Genomic DNA, 24118 nt, shown 5'->3' with positions numbered 1-24118 from the left:
CAGGTGGTCGTAATAATATGTAAATTACGTCTGTGTTGTTCAGTTTCTCATTTTATTTTCTGTTCATACCTGAGTGTGTGCGTTATATATATTGTATTCATCAAGTATGTCCATGGAGTTTCAGGTACACATGTAGGATTTGAGTTTAGACTGGATGGTATATGAGTGTAGTGTATCTGATATATGAAGTGGTATATATGGGGCATGTTGTAGTATATATGTAGTTAGTACCTTGTCGTCTGATGATACATGTATACATGGTATATTTTGGTTACTTACTTAGTGGTATACTTCGGACATATGCGAATAATGTGATGGTATATTTGGGGTATCTGTAATGGTATTTGTGGGAAATATGAGAATACTGCAAAAAATGCACTCAGGCAGTACTGGAACACATACTTCTGTTGGTCGATACAAACACCATACTGCCTACATGCATACTTTATTTGTTGTAATCTCATAATAACCTGATACTAGTATATATATTATATACTATGAATACATATGGTACTATATACTATGGTATATAAATGGTATATACTAGTAGAGTATATATAGTATATAATACACTTATACAGGGTATATGAATGGTATATACTATGGTAGGGTGTATATGGTAATATATGTGTTGAAATATCCATGACTCATTGTTTGTACACTACTGTAGAATACTTTATTTTCGCTTGGAATTTATTTTCGCTATTTTCGCTGAAGGGGTGATTCTGTGTAAATAAAATCCCGCAAATATACTTATTTTCCTATATTTCACATTAAACTCATCAAAAATCAGTGAAAATAAATTCCATACAAAACACCCAAAAAGCCTTTTCACCGAAAATTAATTCCAGCGAAAATAAAATATTCCACAGTATTATACCTCACAGGTTAACCCTTTGAGCACCAAATTTTTTTCTGCTTCACATTTGGGTACATTTTTTTGACATTTTCTGTAATTTTCTCTGCAGTCAATCTTAATTTTGGACCTAACAGACAAAATGTTACATTGTTTCTAGTTTTTGTTCAAAAAATTTGAATTTTTTACGACATTTCATGTGGAAAAGAGCAGACTGTAAATGGAACTACTGTGGAATACTTTATTTTCGCTGGAATTTATTTTTGCTGAAAAGGCTTTTTGGCCGTTTTGTATGGAATTTATTTTCACTGATTTTTGATGAGTTTATATTATATTTTCACGGAATCATCTGTCCAGCGAAAATAGCGAAAATAAATTCCAAGTGAAAATAAAGTTTTCTACAGTATTTTGTGGATGGTGCCTGAAATTGACTTTGGTCCTCAAAGGATTAAACCTACCAATACACTCACATCTCAAAATCATTACATTTTGTCTCAAATCATATTATTTTGCACTCTCATGTCTAATTTCCCCATTTTTTTTTTTTGATTTGTCTTCAACTCATTGTGATTGAATCATATCATCCATCCTACAGCAAAAACAACAGGTAATTAGTGTGTTAGTTTGTTATTTACTTACTCAAATCTTTCAGTTCATTATTCTATGCATGCTCATAAAAGTATTAAAGCGAGGGAGTCGTCACCTGCACATGCGTCAGATGGCCATAGCGCGTCATTGTTTACAAACAAGCGTCTACCCATGAGCCTTTACATTTTTAGCATGTGTTTTGAGTTAATTACAGTAAAATACATTATTTTCACTTGGAATTTATTTTCGCTGAAGTGATGATTCAGTGAAAATAATATTCAGCGAATATACCTATATTTTATATTTAACACATCAAAAATCACTGAAAATAAACTTCCTACAAAACACCCACAAAGTTAGTTTATTCTAGCTAAAATATAATATTTGACAGTATAAAATTAATCGGTTTCTGTACAAGAATCAGAATTGATTTTTAGTTCACATATTAATTATTCATTAGTTTCTCAGTGTTCTAATGAGCTATCAAATGTTTATGCTGACAAAATTGGAACGTTTTTTACACCAGAATGAACAAGTTTCTAAGGAAACGATGGAACTTGAAATTTGTCTTTTGTATTCATTTTATTTTATTGTTTTTTCAGGAGGAAGAGTTAGAGAGAGTGAAACACTGGGTGTCAGATTCTGAAGATGATGATAAGATAAGTGGTAGAAAGTCTAGCAGAGTAAGTCAATATTTAGTGTTTTCATCCGTCTTGATAACCCCTCCCTCTGAGGTCTTCTCTCTCTGTTGTTGTCTTCTCATGTGGCTCTCCCCAATAGTTGTCTTTCCTCCCCCTGTAATTGTCTCTCCTCCCCCTATAATTTCCTTCCCTGTAATTGTCTCTCCTCCCCTATAATTGTCTTCCTCCCCTATAATTGTCTTTCCTTCCCTGTAATTGTCTTCATTCCCCTGTAAATTGACCCACAGCCCCTGTAATTGTCCCACAGCCCCTGTGGTAATTGCTACTTCTCTGTATATGTCTCTTCTTCCCTATAATTGTCTTCCTCCCCTATAATTGTCTTTCCTTCCCTGTAATTGTCTTCATTCCCCTGTAAATTGACCCACAGCCCCTGTAATTGACCCACAGCCCCTGTGGTAGTTGCTACTTCCCTGTACTGTAGAGTGCTTTATTTTCGCTTGGAATTAATTTTTGCTATTTTCGCTGAAGGAGTGGTCCAGTGAAAATAAAATCCAGCGAATATACCTGTTTTACTATATTTTACATCCAACTCGTCAAAAATCAGTGAAATTAAATTCCATGAAAAACACACAAAGAGTCTTTTCAGCAAAAATTAAATCCAGCTAAAATAAAGTATTTTACAGTATATGTCTCTTCTTCCCTATTGTTGTCACCCCTTTTTCGTGGTTGTCTTCCCTCCTCTGTGGTTGTCTTCCATACCCTGTAATTGTCTGTTCTTCCCCTGTCTCTCCTTCTCTATAATTACCTCCCTTTCTCTTTCCTGCAATTGTTTTCCTTCCCTGTGCTTGTACTCCCTCCCCTATTGTTTCCTCCCCTTTCCTGTTGTCACCTCCCCCTCTTTCTGTCTGTCACTCCTCCCTGTGATTGTCTCTATTCTGTGATTGACCTTTCACCTGATGTTTATCTCCCCTCCTCCGTGATTATATCTCCCTATGGTAATCTTCCATGCCCTTAGTTGACACCTCTCTCCTGTGGCTGTCTTGACTACTGTAGATTACTTTATTTCTATTTTGAATTAATTTTCACTATTTTTGCTGAAGGGATGATTTAGTGAAAATAATATCCGTTGAATATAACTTTTTTCTGTATTTCACATTCAACTCAGATTCAAAAATCAGTGAAAATAAATTCCATAGAAAACACTCAAAAAGTCTTTCCATCGAAAATTAAATCCAGCTAAAATAAAGTATTTTACAGTAATATGCATGATTATTTCCTATACAGAGCAACACTACTTCCTTCTAGTAAAGTGCAAGCATACTGTAAAATACTTAATTTTCACTTGGAATTAATTTTCACTGAAGGAATGATTCAGTGAAAATAAAGTCCACTTTTTTTCTACATTTTCAAGTTGTCAAGAATCAGTGAAAATAAATTCCATACAAAACACCCAAAAACCCTTTTTAGTGAAAATTAATTCCAGCTAAAATAAACTCTTTTACAGTACCACATTATTATCTCCCTTGTTTATGAGCCTCTGTCCCAATGGTTCTGTACTCCCCTTGGTTATCCAAAAATGATTGTCTAGCTGGTCAAAAAATTTTTTAAATTTCCAATAATCTTCCAGTTCCAATATATCTACTGTTACTTCTAAAGTGTACAGTGTTTGGTAGTACAGTGAAGGATACAGCCATACTTAATTGTCTTGTTATCCCAGTTCTTAATTCTACCACCAACAATTTACTTTAAGCTGAGGAGTTTACACAATTGGAAGATTTCATGGCATTGATGAAAAACAAAACACGAAAATCATCGATTCTCACTGTCCCAAGACCACAGAAACATTTTCAGTGCTACGAAATTTTGCAGTTTACAAATTTTCTTTGAAAATTGTTCTTTGCACTGCCCCTCCTACTGCCCCGCCACTTAGCCACCTGCCCCCTCCTACTTCCTCTTCCATATTAACACCTATTTCTCTCCCTCCGTGGTAACCCAGTCTCATTCGCTGTTAACACCGTCCGTTAGCAATACTTCAACCATTATTGTATCACCAAGCGTTTCTATGGAAAGTTTATCAACGTTGGTTCAACCTAAACTAATTACTGAACATGATAACGACTTGACCGAAATAAATGCTGATGATTTTGACGAGAACGCTTCACGTGAGATTGGTGATAAAAAACGAAATAAAATAACTGCAAACCGATTAAATCCAAAATCTGGTGATGTAAGTTCGGTTTTGGTGATTGGCAGCTAATGCATGTTGATGTACATTTTGATTATGAATAACTTTGCATATGTAATTAGTTGTGTTTGATTGGTCATGTAATGCACGATGCATATGCTGTAGTGCACAATGTACACCGTGTGATGTGAATGTATTTGAATATGTAATTTATAGCTGTTTGATTGGTTAAAGTAGTCTATGATACACTGTGTGTTGTGAATATATTTGCTCATTTAACTAACCACGAATATATTTGCATATGTAATCAGCCATTGTGAATATATTTGCATATGTAATCAGCCATTGTGAATATATTTGCATATGTAATAAACCATTGTGAATATATTTGCATATGTAATCAGCCATTGTTAATGTATTTGCATATATAGTCAGCCATTGTGAATATATTTGCATATGTAATCAGCTATTGTGAATATATTTACATATGTAATCAGCCATTGTGAATATATTTGCATATGTAATCAGCAGAGTTTGAACTGTATATTATTGTACATCTGATATTGAAAATTGAAAGAAATGTATCCATTCTTAAGGACCTGAATGTATGAAAATGTTTTGAAGTATGACAAGACCTGAAAAAGACAAATGCATACACTCTTTGGCAAAATCAGAACATTTTCTATATTTATATGTATTTTTCTAGATTTTTTTTTTTTGATTTTGGACTTAAATGGACATAACTTACCCTGAAGTAGATTTCAAATTGAAAAAATTATGCATGGTTATTTTGTGCATGGTGACAAATATTTAGGTTATTGTTGAAAAAAATAATTCTGTTTTTGTTTCCAGATGTATAATAATTGACAGTATTTTGGTTTTGATCACATAGACACATTTAAAATAATTGTTCATCTCTATTTATTTATTTATTCATTTATTTATTTGTTTGTTTATCATTTGTGGATGTTGTTTATTTTTTTTTAAATCAGAATTGAATATCCTGTAATCACAAAACTTTAGACTATTAAAAAATAGTTATTATTAAAATTATTTAACAAACAAACAAACAAACAAATAAATAAATAAATGTCATTAAGTTATTTGTCAATATTACATCCATATCATTGCAGTCATAGTTATATTTGAAAATGCTTTATCCTTCGGTGCAAAACAATAAAAAATATAAATCATAATTTTTTCTGAAAATCATATCAACAAGATTAAGACCTACATTTAAACCATTTAATTTTCACTGTTAAAAATGTTCAGGATGGCTTTGTGAAAACAAAACTTTGCAAAGGTCACTGACACTGGCAGAAAATATACTTTCAATGTGCAACTTTGGTTAAATACTGCGAGAACGAGTCAGTTGTCATTTCATAATAAAGTCAAAAATGTTGTTCAAAATGTATTAGGAACATAAAACAGTCCTAACGCATTTTGGCTAGAAATGATATTCTAAATTAAAAAACAGCGTGCAAACCAGCGTTGGACTAGTCTTGATATTAAAAAAAACCAAATTGTCGAAAGTTGAATGGTGTGGTTTTGCACCAAATATATAGAACTATTAGTACTTCACTTTTATATGTGAACAACTCTCAGACAATTACAAAAAAAAAACTGATTTAAACGCAATTACATTCAATTTGTCTAAATAGTACAACATCTGAAAAGAGACGTCACTTGACTGTTTATAATTTGTGTCTGTTACCATGACAACAGTTGACTCGGTTTTGTGTGTTTAGTCTGGAACATTATTAACTGTGTAATTACTTTGTAGCTATAATCAAAATACTTAATGTAATGAACTTTTTGATTGTTGACGTATCTCGTATTTCTCTGATCTTCTCTGTCGTTAATCGCTGTTTTGTGTCATACTCGCAAGCCATATTTTTGATTTCTGTTAAATTTGGAAATGATCAATTTGCCGCTTCAGTTGTCGTCTAAATTAGTAAGTGTACGTCTATTTTAACACGTAACTCACATCAAAAATGTTGTTTTCGGTTTCGACAATCGTCTGAGTAGGTCAGTGATTAGAACTGACCTTGTGATGTTCGCACAAAACGAAATTTTTTTTATTTTATTTTATTTGATATTTTAAAAAAGCAGATGTGTACAATTAGCTCTTTCCTTACGCTAAAAAGTTCAATTTTGCTTCAAAAAGCTTTTTTGTGTCAATGCTAGGACATTTATGATCATTCTTTGTTTATTTTTTTATGTAGATTTTATATTAGTTCTTTTATTTAAAAAAAATGAGAAATTCTGAAGAAAAAAAAACATAAAAGAAGTTTTCAGAATTTTTTTGTTCAAAATTCTCAAAAAAATAGGTTTCATTAGGGGTGTAGTAGCCGGCAACAAATTACAACAACCCAGACTCTTCCCAGGGTACTTTAGTGTAGTGATCCGCTGTTTTTATTTGGGTAGCCATTAGAGAACAATAGCAATTAGTACAGTGCAGGTTATTAGCATATTAGTATTATGCAAATTAGGTCAGTGATATATTTTACTGTATTCTTTTGAGAATGCAGCAAGAAACATCACATCTCTGCCATCTCATTGCACTGTTAATTTATTTAAAGTACACATGTTAATGTAATTTACATTATTGTATAATAGTCATTGCAAAAACGTAACCCCCGTCATAGCGTGTAAAAGCTGCTTCACTATGTACGTCGTCTTCCTGACTAGATTCGTTTCGCTCACTGATACATTTCTCCTTTACAGGTGAGCAGTAAACCACCAAGCAGAAAAAAATCAGTAAGTACAATATTAAAGTTTAGTTTTTATGACTTCTGTGTTTTAAGCACACAATAGGAGTCTTTGTGGTTTCCCTTCCTGTGTGTGTGTGTGTGTGTGTGTGTATTTGTGTTTTTCTGAATAAGAGTAACATCTTCAATTTGGCATTGTCTTTATCAAATACCGTATCACTGTAAATTCTCCAATTTAAGCATTCAGTGACTTCACTGAATGGCAAATACAACACAGAAGAGATTTATCAATGTAGTAGTACAATTTTTTGGCATTGATTTCGGCAGAAAAATAGCACAATTTTTTTTCAATCCAGAAATTAGTAATTTCGAAAAATAATCTCAGCATTGAAAACTTTTCACAGCGATTACAGCTCAATGTTAAAATGAAGTTCACCCATTCAATCTACTCACGATAAACATTGAATAAGTATCAGTGATTATGAAAAACTAAATTATACTCAAATTTAGGCGATTGAAATGTTTGAAAAATGCCTAAATTAAAGTATTTATGGTTCGTAGGCAATAAAGTTACTGTAAATAAATTTATTTTCACTAAAACATTATGTTCCATCAAATAAAAACCTACTTAACCCAAGTAATTTTGAATCTGTTACTGAAAAAAATAAATTAGTTTTATTTGGCCTCACCGTTCTCAAATGATGTGCCATTTGCATACTGTAGAATACTTTATTTTCGCTTGGAATTTATTTTTGCTATTTCCGCTGAAAGAATGATTCAGTGAAAATAAAATCCAGCGAATATACTTTTTTCCCTATATTTCACATTCAACTCGTCAAAAATCAGTGAAAATAAATTCCATACAAAACACCCAAAATGCCTTTTCAGCAAAAATTAATTCCAGCTAAAATAAAGTATTTCACAGTATTGTGCATTCCACTTTTTGAGAGTTAAATAATGTTTTCACAAAATTTGGATGGAACATTCTGTCTGTTTTTTATGTATTTTTCTGTATTTTTTGGGATAGTTTTGAATCAAATTGGTATAAAATCATACTGGCTACAATTCTTGATCAAAATTTTGAAAGAATTCTGAAAAAAATTATGTATGCATAGAATTTGTGAATGATGACAAAAGTGTTGTGTGTTAATGAGGCAATGCATTATGGGTTACTAGAGGAGTTCATTTCTAATCTTTATATTGGTTAAATATGTAAATTTCCACACAGATGAGGACCGGGATCATTGAGAGATCCATCTGGTTACGAGAAAACTGGGTAACTGGTGTGAATTGACGATTTGATTCCCATTCCCAGAGTGACACTTCGATTTTTTACACTTGTATTGTGAGTTCCGTAGTTGTAAAGTTTTGCCAATCTTAAAGGGTAGAGTTATCAACAGTAACTTAGGGAGTATAGGTGTTAGGTGGCAGTATCTTTCGTTCTGAAGAAATGCTACCATATAATGTAACCTTTTCACTACTAGTTCCCTCTTTTCAAGTTCACAAAATAGTACCGTATATAGTTTTCAGAACATTGGGACAAAAATACCAAAATTGTTGAATAAAAATTGAAAATTTACTCAAATTTTGTCATTGGGTCCAAAATTACTGTTTATTTATATTAATATTGAAGAATATAAGAAAAAAACACAGAAAAATTTGGGCAAGAAAGTCTGGTGGTGAAAAGTCCTGAACCATGATTTGTTTAAACCTTTGAACACCATAATTTTTCCCGCCAATATTTTTGAATTTCCAAACATTTTGAATGTTTAATGTATTTTTCTATAATTTATTTTTTAATTTCGACAAAATGGATGTATTTTCTTGCTGGCTGCAAGCTATGATTAAAATTTTTGAACGAATATGGAGAATTTAAAATTTTTTTATGAAAATTTTTATTGTGATAAAATTTGACTAAAATGGTACAGTGGCCCCTCGCTAAGTCGCGGGTGTTGGGATCCAAGCAAAAACCGCGACTTATCGAGGGCCGCGACTTACCGAGGGACGTCGTGAAAGAAGGAGGTCGTGCATTGAAAAACATATAAAAAGCACATATAAACCCTCGGTTTAGTTAATTGATGTATCATCACATGTGTCAGGCAGTATTCGAATAAAATCATGATTATGTTTGCTGTAAACATTGCGTTGATTATTTTGTTTGGGTCTGATATTATGTGGGCCGCTTGCTGTTGCTTGCGACTTCGACGGTAACAGCTTCCAAAATAAACCAGTTTCATCGCAATTATAAACATGTTCGTCAAAATAACCACCTTCATAGATAATTTCTCTCAGTTTTTCGGGAAAAGTTCCGACAGCGTCAATGTTCCCAGATCGAGCTTCGTCTTGGATTGAGACTGCGTGTGTCGATAGCGTGTCTTCTTTGCCATCGCAAGAACCACCCTGAACTGGCCTTAAATTCAAAGTCGTCATATCTGAGTTGTATGCTTTGCATTGGGTGATGGGACCAGATAGTGGAGTTCCGGCAGACCGTTCTTAAAGAAACGTAAACAGCTTTATCGGTGTCATCATTGTCGGACACTTTCGCTTGTTTTTCTGTTCAGTCCCGCCTCTTGGTCAACTTTGAAAACAAATTTACTTTTCATTTTTTACCCACCCACGAATAGTGGGCTCAACCACGTGCAACCCTTAACTTGGTTTGACACGGTCGATCGCCGTGAGTTTATGGCGTACGAACAGGCTGTATACATGTAGCTTTCGCTTTGACATGCTGCTCAATTGAGAAATAGAGATCAGAATTCTATGAATTCAACTCATTGTAGCGAGTTTTTGTAAAGGTATACCAAAATGGGACCGGCCAAGAAGTACGTACGGTCACTACTCGACACCCCTGTTGACACCTTGAGTAAGGCCCTCGTCACCCATTGCATCTCAGCAATTGACGGACAGTGGGTGTTAAGTTGTCTCTTTAACGGTTAGTTAAAAATACTATGCCACGAAACATTAGTCTTTGTACTTCAAAACTGCTGTCAAAACACAATAGAAATTTTGGGAGCCATCCAAGTACCCGCGACTTAGCCGAATCGCGACTTACCGAGGCGCGACTTAGCGAGGGGCCACTGTATTTGAAACATTTACTCATTCTTTCTTCATAGGTTTTGTTACGGTATGTGTACTTTCCCTGTTTGGTTAGATAGATTTAAATGAAATTTTATGAAAGTGTTGAGAAATGAAATTTCAAGAAATCACAATATATATATAAAATTTGACATGAACTTTCAATAAATCTTTTTGTGGGGAAACTAAAAGTTGATAAGTTCAGTTGCATTTAAACTGTAAACCAGCTAGCACTTTTTCTATGGAACTCACAATATGTGTCACTGCAGCATTTTATTTTACATCCTGTTTTGATCCCTGTTCAGTCATTGGGTGTGAAATATAATGCATGGTGTGAAAAAGAAATTTATGTATTCTGCATGACCCTCACAGGTCGCACATCCTGGTACTTTGTATGACCCTTACAGGTCACACATCCTGGTACTTTGTATGACCCTCACAGGTCACACAACCTGGTACTGTGTATGACCCTCACAGGTCACACACCCAGGTACTTTGTATGACCATCACAGGTCACACATCCTGGTACTTTGGGAGACCTTCATTAGTCACACTGATCTACAAAGGTCACACATCCTGGTACTTTATATAACCCTAACAGGTCACACATTCTGGTACTTTGTATAACCCTAACAGGTCACACATTCTGGTACTTTGACCCTAACAGGTCACACATTCTGGTACTTTGTATGACCCTTACAGGTCACACATCCTGGTACTGTGTATGACCCTCACAGGTCACACATCCAGGTACTGTGTATGACCCTCACAGGTCACACATCCAGGTACTTTGTATGACCCTTACAGGTCACACATCCTGGTACTTTGTATGACCCTTACAGGTCACACATCCTGGTACTGTGTATGACCCTCACAGGTCACACATCCAGGTACTGTGTATGACCCTCACAGGTCACACATCCAGGTACTTTGTATGACCCTTACAGGTCACACATCCTGGTACTTTGGGAGACCTTCATAGGTCGCACTGATCTACAATGGTCACACATTCTGGTACTTTGTATGACCCTCACAGGTCACACATCCTGGTACTTTGGGAGACCTTCATTAGTCGCACTGATCTACAAAGGTCACACATCCTGGTACTTTGGGAGACCTTCATTAGTCGCACTGATCTACAAAGGTCACACATCCTGGTACTTTGTATGACCCTCACAGGTCACACATCCAGGTACTTTGTATGACCCTCACAGGTCACACATCCAGGTACTTTGTATGACCCTTACAGGTCACACATCCTGGTACTTTGGGAGACCTTCATAGGTCGCACTGATCTACAATGGTCACACATTCTGGTACTTTGTATGACCCTCACAGGTCACACATCCTGGTACTTTGGGAGACCTTCATTAGTCGCACTGATCTACAAAGGTCACACATCCTGGTACTTTGGGAGACCTTCATAGGTCGCACTGATCTACAAAGGCCACACATCCTGGTACTTTGTATGACCCTGAGACACACATTAACAACATCAAAGTTGCTTCCCTGTTTTCTACTTCAATTTGCACAAGTTTATATTTTATGGATCAGCATAGTTTCCCAGCATGCTTTGTTTTCCACTCATCTCAGTGGTTGAAAAGCAGTTACACCTATGTGAGGCAGAAAATATTAAAATAGAACAGTTCAATTCCTTATGTCAATGACATTAGATGCAAGGCATGTTGGGAAAACAAAATGTTGTGTATATGTGCATTTTTTATTTTCCCCCCTGAACTGAAATTTATCCTGACATTGAATTATTTATGCCTGAAGTTGGAACTGAAAAACACTAAGTTGTGTGGTTCTCAGTACCCTTCAAGCTGAGCTTTGTTGGTATTGGGCCCCCTAGCATCAAATTATTTTAGTCTTACTATTAATGCTACTTATTTTTCTCTCTCCTTTGCTGCATATCAGGAACAACAGAAGAAATCTTTAAGAGTAATTGCTTTCAGTTTACATTTTATTTATAGTTAACAAGTTGTTTAAAAACAGCAGTGGAATATTAGTGTCATACAGCCACTGAGGGCGCTAATCATTATTTTGACGCATGCTGTCCAGTGCAGACACCTTCTTGTTTGTAAACATTCAATCTGTAGAACCATATAGGACACAATTTTGATATGATGTATGTGCATGTTCTCTGTTTATAAAAATTCTTGGAAATTATTTTAACATCATTTATTTTATTATTTTTGCAGGATCAGTTCAGTAGTAGACAGAATACCAATCTTTCTACAGCAACCAAAAGTAAGTAAAATTACCGGTTTTACCGATGATAGTATAGTATGCATTTGGTTTTATCGATTTTACAACCATGGATGTAATAGTATGTTCATATAATGCAGCCAAGGTTCTGATGACATGTGTTGTACTGATTGTGTTTAGTATGACCAGGTAATGTCAGAACGCTACATTTAATAGGTAGGCCTTGTTAAAGGGCGCATCCTGTTCGATATGGGACTCATAGCGACGTATACAACGCGTGTAAAATGCATTGTTTATTTACATGAAATTCGAACACGGGCTGCGCGACGACCACCGCACTTTAAAAAGAGCATCATGTTCAGCCAAACTGTTTTATTTCAAAGAATTATGGGTATTTGGGGGAGGGCATCACACAAGCAATAGTGAAATTGTTCATTTTCAACAATTCATGCAAATATTCATCAATTATTCAGAGTCCCTGGCCTTATCTCATGTCTCCTTGTTATTATTCAGGTTCAGTGGAGAAGCAGGGTAGCAGTGATTCCATGAAAGTACCGACTCCTCAACCTGTATCACGCGGTAAATCCAACCTGGAAACTGTACAGGAAGTGCCGTTTGATGACAAAATACCGCTGGAAGACGAAGAGAAATGGGCGGCTTTACCACAAGAGAAATTAAGAAGTGGATTCAAACAATACAGGAAGGAGGTAAGGCCCTGTAAATTGGATAAAGGGTGTATCATTCAGTCATCTCATAACTGAATTATCCCTTCAGCGAAAATAGCGAAAATTAATTCCAAGCAAAAATAAAGTATTCCTGGATAACTAGTACATGTAGGTCATGTAACCTGAGTAACTATTGCATGAAGGCCCTGTAACCTGAGTAACTATTGCATGAAGGCCCTGTAACCTGAGTAACTATTGCATGAAGGCCCTGTAACCTGAGTAACTATTGCATGAAGGCCCTGTAACCTGAGTAACTATTGCATGAAGGCCCTGTAACCTGAGTAACTATTGCATGAAGGCCCTGTAACCTGAGTAACTATTGCATGAAGGCCCTGTAACCTGAGTAACTATTGCATGAAGGCCCTGTAACCTGGATAATACTGAACAAAAAATGATTTGCAAATGATTTGATGGCATGAATCAATGAAAGCAAAATATGTTTCAGCTGCAATTTTGAGCTGTTTGCTCTGACGAACTAACTCTAGAGCAGGGGTACTTCCAAAGTATACAGGTATGCACCACTGTTTTGAACCCTAGTTTTCTGATTGAGTCGACCATTTGACCCCAAGTGATAGTTCTGACAGAGTGATATTATAAGTGGCAAATCAGGGTGTATCACTCAGTCACCTCATCAAATCAGATTGCAGTATTTTAATCATGTGACACTGTTTAACCAATCACAGAGCTTGTTAGTGATCACAGCCTTGCAAGAAGGAGACAAACCAACCAAAGATGACAATAGTACAAAGAAATACAACAAATTGAAATCCCAGTATCGAGATAATCAACACAAATGGGAATCAGAGAGACAGGTACTCATAGACCAGGTGGAACAGTCGCAGCGGTTGCAGGCGGACGCCGAGAAAGAAGCTGATGATGCGATGCTGCAGCTAGAAGCGTTAATCAATGAACATGAAAAATTGGTGAGATATATTTTTTTATTTTTTCAATAGGTAGCGTAGTGATTGTTGTATCCCACCCACGGTTAGTTGACCTGAGCTGAAGTCAAGTTCTGTTTGTGTTTAGTATGACCTGGTTGTCTCTAAAGGCCCTGTTAAAAATAGAGTCATATCCAGCCAAACTGCTGTAGCAAAATTGTTCAATTTTTCTTCAAAAAATACTCATTATTTAGCTGAACATGATACAATTTGTTTCCCATTCATTTGGGTTGTCCATGGAACTTTGTAAAGGGTGAGTCAAACCATTGGTGAGGCATATCATGGATGAGTGAGCCAAGAAGTTTCAAATCGGAGGTCAATTCAATTTGCAATACTCCGACTACACAAGTTCATTTCTCTAGATGGAGTCTTAAGGGAATCTGTGGAATGGAGGTTGAGTCAAAGCATATATACTAGGCAAAATGTGATACATCAAAAAAAAAAAAAAAAAACTTGTCAACAAACAAACTAGTATTAAATTCTTGTATTAAATTAGCTTGGCATTGACTCATAATGCCATCGCCAGCGATTCAGATTCATTCTATCCAGATGCAACATTGAAGAGACATCGGTTAATTAGGTCTGCATGGGCTAGTATTTAAGAGATGCATTATTTAAATGATGAATGACAATATACACAACCGAACGCAGTTGTAGTTATTAAAACGACACATGGCTTTCATCCATTTGCGGCATTTGTACGTCACCCAAGCATGGCTCATGGCTTATTGTGCATTGCAATGATCTTTGGTAGGTCAGGGACAAGGCTGCTCTTGAAGAGAAACTAAAATCACAGACGGAACCCGAAGCTGAAGCGGAACCTAAGAAAGAAGTTAAAAGGTTGACTCCGGAGCAAAGAGCAATTCTTAACTTGGATAACTCCACGCTAAAGACTCCTGAAAGCAAGGTAGGCATATCATGTGATAAACATTTGATGTGCATGTGATGGGCATGTGATGTGCATGTGGCGGACATGTGATGTGCATGTGATGTGCATGTGGCAAACATGTTATGTGCATGTTGTGAACACATGTGTGTCATGTGGTGGACATGTATTCAAATTATTTAAATTAATTTTTAGTAAAATATTAACAATCAAATCCTTCAATAATGATAATAGTTCAACAATGATTGTTATGTTTTGTTTTGTCTGCATTTTTTTTTATGTCATCCAACTTTTAGTCTAGTTCCCTTTTCAACTTTAATAATATTCAAAACTGGTGTTCTGTGTGTGATACAAAATGGGAATTTATTCGAGTCACTTCTTGTCTTCATTGATTGGTGCAGTTTTATCCTTTTCCTCTAACTGTTCTATTTCTTTTTCTTCAATTCATGCAACATTTTTCCAGCAGGATGATGATATCGGTCAGGTTGAGGACGGCGAAACGCAGACCACGCCGCTTCCTTCCATCACTGACCACTCACAGCAAACCTCACGTGCTGAGATGGTAAGATTACCCAGCATGCCAAGCAGTAAACCTAATGTCTCTAATATTCAGTGTGGGTTGTCATGGTAACAGTAACATGTATGATCATTCCTTGAGTAAAATTGTTTTTTTTTCCCCTTCCATTTTTAGTTAAATTTTTTTTTCCATGTAAAGTTATATGTAACAGTTTTGTGTTTTAACTACGAGTTTGGGACAATGTGATTTTATGTAAAAAATAATTATATTTCATATTATTATTAAAAGGCGGTGGTCGCCGCGCCATGCATGTGTAACATTTGTGTTGATTAACATTTATTTTCTCGCGAAGTTCAATGCACTTTTCTGATGAGTATGAGTTTTAAAATTAATGCGACTTTGAAATCACCAAAAAATTACATAATTAAAGTTTGGTAACATCTCAGTTTGTACTCGCTGATCTGTGCAACAGTCAATGTCGCCATCTTTATTTATAATGAGACCCATATCTCACATATGTGGGGCACGACGACCATCGTCCTTTTAATAATTTCAAGTATATTATCAATGCTGTATTCATAGCAATAATGTGTGTGTTCCCTGAGAGCTGTAAAACTAGATTTTTTAAATTGTAGAAATGCACAAATAACAAAATTTTAATTCATATTTTTGATCATTCATAAATGTTAAATAAACTAAAAAATGTTTTTTTTTTTCTGGTTATTTAGCTGAAAAATGAATTTTTATTGTATTTGTTTTTTAAATTATTATATCTCAGAGGACAGACCATCAAACAATAATATAAATATCATGGAAAATAATGTAAATTAATATTGCAGCTTTTTAAATTATTGCTCAATATGTCGGTAAATCCTGTAAATCGTTTAAAATTTTCATCACTAAAATATTTATAATTTGGTAAAACAAAAAAATTAAAATAAAACATTTTTCTGTTTGATTTGTTTTATAGAAATCAATGTGTTGACAGAATTTTTACTTTTATTCTGAAATTGTCATTAAATTTAAAGATTCTTCATAAAAGCTGAATTTTTTTTTTCAGTAAAATTCTGACAGTCCTGTATTTTGTTTCACAGATTATTCTGAATTTTTTTAGGTCAAAGAAAAAAATGACAAATTTTGAACATCGACAGAAATAATGATTTTTATGAAAAAAAAATAAAAATAATAAGAAGAGAAAATTATCAAAATAAGAATATTTTTAGTGATGAAAATGTTGTATGTAAAGTTATAATGCAGCTATATTATTGCGAAATGTAAAGTGCAATAACCTTATGTAAAATATTCTATTATTTCTATTCCCATACAGCAATCATCAAAACACTGGAAAATGTAACGTTTCTGGGTCGGAATATTTTACAAAAATTTCAAACAATTCTGGCTTAGTCATGTAACTTTTTGCAGTTTTTATGCTATGCAGATAAGCGGTTCTTTTAATGCAAGTTTTGGACATCCAAAAAAATAAGTTGTGTCGCACGATTTGATGTGTGAATTATTATCAAAGTTGATTTTTGACTTTTAGTGTAAAACTTGAGGATTGTGATGAAAGAAGAACACACAAAACATTATAAACGAGCAGTGTGACCTCTAAATGACCCAACTATCCTACTTTTCCTAATACTGTGTGTAAATGAATTCAATTTTAGCCGCCTGCTTTCTCGATTGGGCCTTCTGATCAATATCTTCCTGAATTGAGTTTTCTACTGCCAAATCAATACTGCCCTCACTGGCCATGTATAGAAATTAAAGAAACTGATTCAGAGTGCTGGAAAAGCAGACATGCATTATAAGCTTGTTTATCTGTGTAATTAGCGCATGATATGCATACTCATTTGCATATGTCTAATTAATATGCACGGTTAAAATTCAAATGGCGTGTGAACATACATTACCATGAAGAACAAACTTTATTGTGGCCTCAAAAATAACAACCAATCAGAAAGTGGTTTTCAAGTATATATATTTTCAAATTTGTAAAACACTTCCTGATTGGTTGTATGACTCTGTAGTGTTTTAGATTTTTTTACAATTGGTTTCACACACCATTGTATTTTGACCAGATATTGCATCATTATAATTTCAAAATAAAAAAAAAGTATGTCATTTTTTTTCAGCGCTGTGCAACATAACTATTTTTTTTCATCATAAATTAGAACAGCAGTAAAATAAACATTTTATTCGCTAAGACTCCATCATGCTTGTGGTTGCGACCATTTAGGCTGTGGGGGTTACAGGTTAATGTTGGAGGGGCTGTTGACTTTTCAACTTGTACTCACCAAATTTCATGCTTTCCTACCTATTTCCCTACTGACAGTATCGTGATCTGACCCAGTTATTACCTGACTCATCACCGGTTCCTCCCACGTCTAGCCAGACTGTGGTAAGAAATAATAAACAAACAAACTGTAATTCAAAAAAACCTCACACAACTTTAGTTACCATGGTAACTCATGTCCCTTAGTATGTTCATTTCTGTAGATTGTCATTGCGCATTTTTTTGGATTTCTTGGAATTGTCACCACTATTTATCAAAACTTAGTAAAATGTTTCCTGATTGGTTTGTTAATTGTGTTAGGCTTATGCCTAGCCAATCACGGGGCTTTTCTCACTGATCTGATAAATATTGGCATTTAAAACTATTATAGTATTTAAAGCGGGGCAGTCGTCACCTGCGCATGCGTCAGATGGCAATAGCGTGTTGTTGTTTACCAACAAGCTTCTACCCATAAGCCTTTGCATTTTTAGCGTGTGTTGTTTTCATCACTTGGGACGCAATTCTCGCGCGTGCGCAGGTGAAGACCCTCCCACTTTAATCATCTATGAAAGCCTGCATGGTTATGTTTGAAACTTTTGAATTTGAATATCCTATGAATTCTAATTTCTATTTGACTATTTTTGTTAGATTTACATAATTTTTAGGCACAACAAATCTATGGGTCAAATTTTGGATATTACTGTATATCCCACTAAGTTTACAACCTTGAAAACTATCATTTATAATAAGATGATCACGAAAATGTCACAAAGTGTGTTCTCAGACAGCATGGTGATCGATACATTTGCTGAACTGTCTTTCTCATTAATTTCATAATAACTTTATACATGATTAAATTTCATTTGAGTTCCTAGGATTGGCCTGAGTGTAACACAAAAACTGATAAACCAATCAGGAAATGGTTTACTTGTTCACTTTGTTTGTAATACAATTAAAATCTGGATTTATTTTTTAAAATTACTTTAGATCAAAATAAATGTGGGAAAAAATCTTTAAATATTTTTGAGATAAAATTTGAATAATTATAACAAATATTAAGAATTGCATGTTGCATGGTAATGTCTTTTCATTATAATCATTCGCATAAATTGCAGTCAATATCTCTCCACTGTAAATGTTTTGGTGAACATTTTAAACATTTCTATGTATTTTTTGATGATTTATTTAATAATTTTGGACTAATTAGACAGAATTTCATATTTGCTACATATCTTGATCAAAACTTTTAAATAAATATGAAAAAGATTCTGCAGATTTATTTTTTTGAAATGTGACAATGGTTGACTTTGGTTAAGAGTCACTTTCCACAAATTTAAAAATAAACCTGTATGTTTTTGTTTTGATTAGCACATATTGTCAACGGGAAATTATGCTCATTTGGTCAAAAAACAAAAAATACATAAAATGGGAAAAATTTTGCATTTCATTTTTTTTTATTTGAAAGATTTTAAAAACTTTGAAAAAAATTCAAATTCATACTAAAAATAGTTGTACGAGATATTTACTGTAGTTGTACCTATTCAATTTCCAGTCTTTGTCATTTGATTCATCTGCAGTTTGTTATTGCATGTTTCAATAATTATCATAGCCCCTAGAGGGCGCTTCTACTGCATGTTTTATCAGTTGTAGATTTCAAGACCAAGGTGTATTGCATGTTTTATTCTAATCATTGCCCATAGAGGGCGCTGGTAATGCATGTTTTATCACTGATCATAGAGGGCGCTGAAATGTCACATTTCATCAGCTGTTCCCTGAGGACAATGTATTGCATGATTCTCATTGCTGACCCTGAGGGTGCTATTCATCTACATTCTAACTTGTTGCATGTTTCTTCCATCATTGTTTGTTGCCATAGAAACCCAAATCTGTATCATTTGTTGTGGATGAGGTACAAGTCAGATTATTAGTCTTAATGTGCTGTTTGAATTAATTAATTTTGATGTAATTTATTAAGTAAACCTCAAAAATTGGAGTTCATATCAGGTTATTTGATTATTAAATTAGTATGTACATTTTCTGACAATTAACTCCCTATGTGAGTGTAGTTTGGTACCCATACTCCCTAAGTTACTATGGTTTGATACCTATACTCCCTAAGTGACTGTGGTTTGATACCTATACTCCCCAAGTGACTATGGTTTGCTTCCTATACTTCCTAAGTGATTGTTCCTAAACTTGTAACACCTGAGTGCATTTATCATAAATTCTTTCTAAATGATTAAATCTAATACTTATTTTACTCCTTTAAGTTACTGTCAACATATAACACCACTTTCTATGCTACTGTTGTCAACTGAAAATTGCTAATAATTCTCCCCAAGTAACTGTACCCACCATCTATACTCCCTAAGTTACTGCATATAATTATACTCCCTAAGTAACTGTACCTAACATCTATACTCCCTCAGTAACTGTACCTAACATCTATACTCCCTAAGTTACTGCATATAATTATACTCCCTAAGTAACTGTACCGAACATCTATACTCCCTAAATTACTGCATATAATTATACTCCCTAAGTAACTGTACCTAACATCTATACTCCCTAAGTAACTGCAGACAACTATATTCCCTAAGTTACTGTACATAAGTATACTCCCTAAGTTACTACCCTAAAATCTCTACTTTCTGAGCTACTGTACTTAGCATCAACTCACTTGTAGAAAGTCTACCTACAAGACTGTTTAAAATAAATTGAAGTGTACATTACTCACACAATGCTCTCTCCATTGTAAACAAAATATCTTGATAAAGTGAACTCCAATTTTTTATTTTAAAATGTTGAGTATATTTCATCATAGCATGTTACTAGAATGTTCTGTTGTATATATCTTTGTGTGTTTGTGCGTCTACTGTTTACAGACTGCAACCTCTTGTTGTTTTCTAGCTTTAACATCCCATAATATCTCAAGCTTTACCACCTTGCCTCCATCTTGGATTAAATAAATGTCATGTCGTAGCTGATTGAAAACATGCATGTTTAACTTTTGCTTGCTTTGCATTATTATTGCCAAGTAATATAGTGTAATGTGATTGACATGTGTACTTAGTTTCAGTTTAACCCCCTAAGTTACTGCAAATGTTACAACTAGTCCCCCTAAGGGACTGATTGTAATGCTATTGACAACAGCTGGCGGCAACTTTTGTACACTTTAACAAATGGCAAACATTTGCTTTATAAATAATGCATATGATGTATTGACCCTCCTAAGTGACTGTAAATAGCAACTATGCTCCCTAAGTGAATGATTGTAATGCTATTGACAAAAGCTGGCAGGAACTTTTGTACACTTTTAACAAATGGCAAAAATTTACTCTTATAAATAATGCAAATGAAATATTGACCCTTAAGTGACTGTAAATGAATCTTGCTTGGCTCCCTGAGTAAATGTGAATGACAACTCGACTTTCTAAGTTACTGTAAATAGAATACTGTATGACTTTCCAAGTTACCAATAATGACAACTTGAAATATTGACCCCCTAAGTGACTGTAAATAAATCTTTGCTCCCTAAGTAAATGTGAATGACAACTTGACTTTCTAAGTTACTGTAAATAGAATACTGTATGACTTTCTAAGTTACGGATAATGACAACTTGACAATGTCACTCCCTAAGTTACTGTAAATAGAATACTGTATGACTTTCCAAGTTACTGATGACAACTTGAAATATTGACCCCTAAGTGACTGTAAATAAACATTTGCTCCCTAAGTAAATGTGAATGACAACTTGACTTTCTAAGTTACTGTAAATAGAATACTGTATGACTTTCTAAGTTACTGATAATGACAACTTGAAATATTGACCCCCTAAGTGACTGTAAATAAATCTTTGCTCCCTAAGTAAATGTGAATGACAACTTGACTTTCTAAGTTAATGTAATTAGAATACTGTATGATTTTCCAAGTTACCGATAATGACAACTTGAAATATTGACCCCTAAGTGACTGTAAATAAATCTTTGCTCCCTAAGTAAATCTGAATGGCAACTTGACTTTCTAAGTTACTGTAAATAGAATACTGTATGACTTTCTAAGTTACCGATAATGACAGCTTGAAATATTGACCCCCTAAGTGACTGTAAATAAATCTTTGCTCCCTAAGTAAATGTGAATGACAACTTGAAATATTGACCCCCTAAGTGACTGTAAAGAAATCTTTGCTCCCTAAGTAAATGTGAATGACAATTTGACTTTCTAAGTTACTGTAAATAGAATACTGTATGACTTCCTAAGTTACCGATAATGACAACTTGACAAGGTCACTCCCTAAGTGACTGTAAATAACATCTTTGCTCCCTAAGTAAATGTGAATGACAACTTGACTTTCTAAGTTACCGATAATGACAACTTGACAATGTCACTCCCTAAGTGACTGTTGATGACAGTAAAATACCTCAATTTTGAAATACTGTTTTGGTTGAACTTAATTTTTGCTGAAAAGACTTTTTAGGTGTTTTGTATGGAATTTATTTTCACCGACTTTTGATAAGTTTAATGTAAAATATAGAAAAAAGGGTATATTCGCTGGATTTTATTTTTATTTTATCTAACATTACTCCCTAGGTGACTGTATATTCTGACATTGTGACTCCCTAAGTAACTACATATTGTGACATTATTACTACTCAAGTATTCTGATATTATTACCTTCTAAGTGACAATATATTCTGTGACATTATTGCTCCCTAGTAAAGTAAAAATTCTAATATTACTCCCTAAGTGACTGCTTATTCTGAAATCTGTTTTCTTTGCTAAAGCTAAAATATAGTCAAGGACAAATGTTTTTTTTTTCTTTCATTCATTAATTTTGTACTTTGTTCTTACAGGCTACAGACAAGGCAACTGGTGTGCCATCAGAAATACCAAGTGAGGAAAGTCAGCCGCAGTCTGAATCTGAAAGTCAAAAAGATCTCATCAGTAAACTGAAACAACAAATGGAAGACAGGCGAACCGTACGACGACTATCAAAATCCACGTCAATGCACGGTTCGTTGCTAAGTGCTAAGTCACGTCCTGAGACAGCAACAACCGATGACGTACCATTCGCTGATGATGATGGTGAACCTGGTATGTGAAATTTTATAATCGACAAAGCAATTGACAAAAATGTTTTTTAAAAGTTTAGAACTAATTTCTTTCAGTTATATTTACAGCAGGATCTACACCAATCAGCCTGATTTATGCTAATGTTAACTGTAATTTATGCTAATGATATGCTAATGATTGATAATTACCACCACTCATACTTCATGTAACTAATTTATGCTAATGATATGCACATACTTTAATTTAACCAATCACTTTTCTACATTGATTTATGATAATGAGATGTAAATGCTTGTTTGGCTGAAATATATATTCACCCAATAAGCTTGCATATTTCTATTTCATGCTAATAATATGTAAATGATCTTTGATAATCACCATTCTTTTATGGGTTGCTGTTGACGATCTATCTCAAAACCTTGGTGTGATGTAATGCCATATTTCCTAAATGTTAACACATTTTGTTTTTATATAGATAAAAATTGTCAGTCCCCATGACGACAGGAACTTGGAGGCTTTATTAAAATTATATGCAAATTTATTCCAATGTTCACCCATAGAGCTCCAGTTTGAATGAATCCTTCTAGCTTACCATCAATTAACATATCAGTAAAATGAAGCCTTTTAGCTTACTATTAATGAACAGAAGTAAAATGGAACACCTTAGGTTACCATCAATTAACATTTATGTAGAATGAAGCCCTTTAGCTTACTAAAAATTAGCAGAGGATTAGAAAGGAGCGCTTTTAGTTTACTATTAATGAACATATATGTAGAATGAAGTCTGAATGAAGACCTATAATTTGCATATAATTTGAATAAAGACCTCTAGTTTAATAATTTGCGTATAATTTGAATAAAGACCTCTAGTTTAATAATTTGCATATAATTTGAATAAAGACCTCTAGTTTAATAATTTGCATATAATTTGAATAAAGACCTCTAGTTTAATAATTTGCGTATAATTTGAATAAAGACCTCTAGTTTAATAATTTGCATATAATTTGAATAAAGACCTCTAGTTTAATAATTTGCGTATAATTTGAATAAAGACCTCTAGTTTAATAATTTGCATATAATTTGAATAAAGACCTCTAGTTTAATAATTTGCGTATAATTTGAATAAAGACCTCTAGTTTAATAATTTGCATATAATTTGAATAAAGACCTCTAGTTTAATAATTTGCATATAATTTGAATAAAGACCTCCAGTTTAATAATTTGCATATAATTTGAATAAAGACCTCTAGTTTAATAATTTGCATATAATTTGAATAAAGACTTCTAGTTTAATAATTTGCATATAATTTGAATAAAGACCTCTAGTTTAATAATTTGCATATAATTTGAATAAAGACCTCCAGTTTAATAATTTGCATATAATTTGAATAAAGACCTAGTTTAATAATTTGCGTATAATTTGAATAAAGACCTCTAGTTTA

The 24118-nt window shown here is 33.9% G+C and overlaps 1 protein-coding gene across 1 annotated transcript in view; it reads left to right on the top strand.

Moving 5' to 3' along the window:
• Positions 1-24118, top strand: part of LOC102802324 (uncharacterized) — a 94888-nt gene that overhangs the window by 50999 nt on the left and 19771 nt on the right. Inside the window, exons 13-22 of the mRNA XM_085494554.1 lie at positions 2047-2127; positions 4082-4312; positions 6998-7030; positions 12258-12306; positions 12778-12971; positions 13673-13912; positions 14682-14834; positions 15277-15375; positions 17663-17728; positions 22457-22697. Coding sequence (XP_085350680.1) covers positions 2047-2127; positions 4082-4312; positions 6998-7030; positions 12258-12306; positions 12778-12971; positions 13673-13912; positions 14682-14834; positions 15277-15375; positions 17663-17728; positions 22457-22697 — 1387 coding nt within the window. The remainder of the gene's footprint in view (positions 1-2046; positions 2128-4081; positions 4313-6997; positions 7031-12257; positions 12307-12777; positions 12972-13672; positions 13913-14681; positions 14835-15276; positions 15376-17662; positions 17729-22456; positions 22698-24118) is intronic.

The sequence above is a fragment of the Saccoglossus kowalevskii genome, chromosome 20, assembly GCF_978046115.1.
Source record: "Saccoglossus kowalevskii chromosome 20, keSacKowa6.1, whole genome shotgun sequence".
Taxonomy (NCBI): domain Eukaryota; kingdom Metazoa; phylum Hemichordata; class Enteropneusta; family Harrimaniidae; genus Saccoglossus; species Saccoglossus kowalevskii.
The sequence above is the reverse complement of the archived record's forward strand: the minus strand, read 5'-3'. Positions and strand labels throughout refer to the sequence as shown.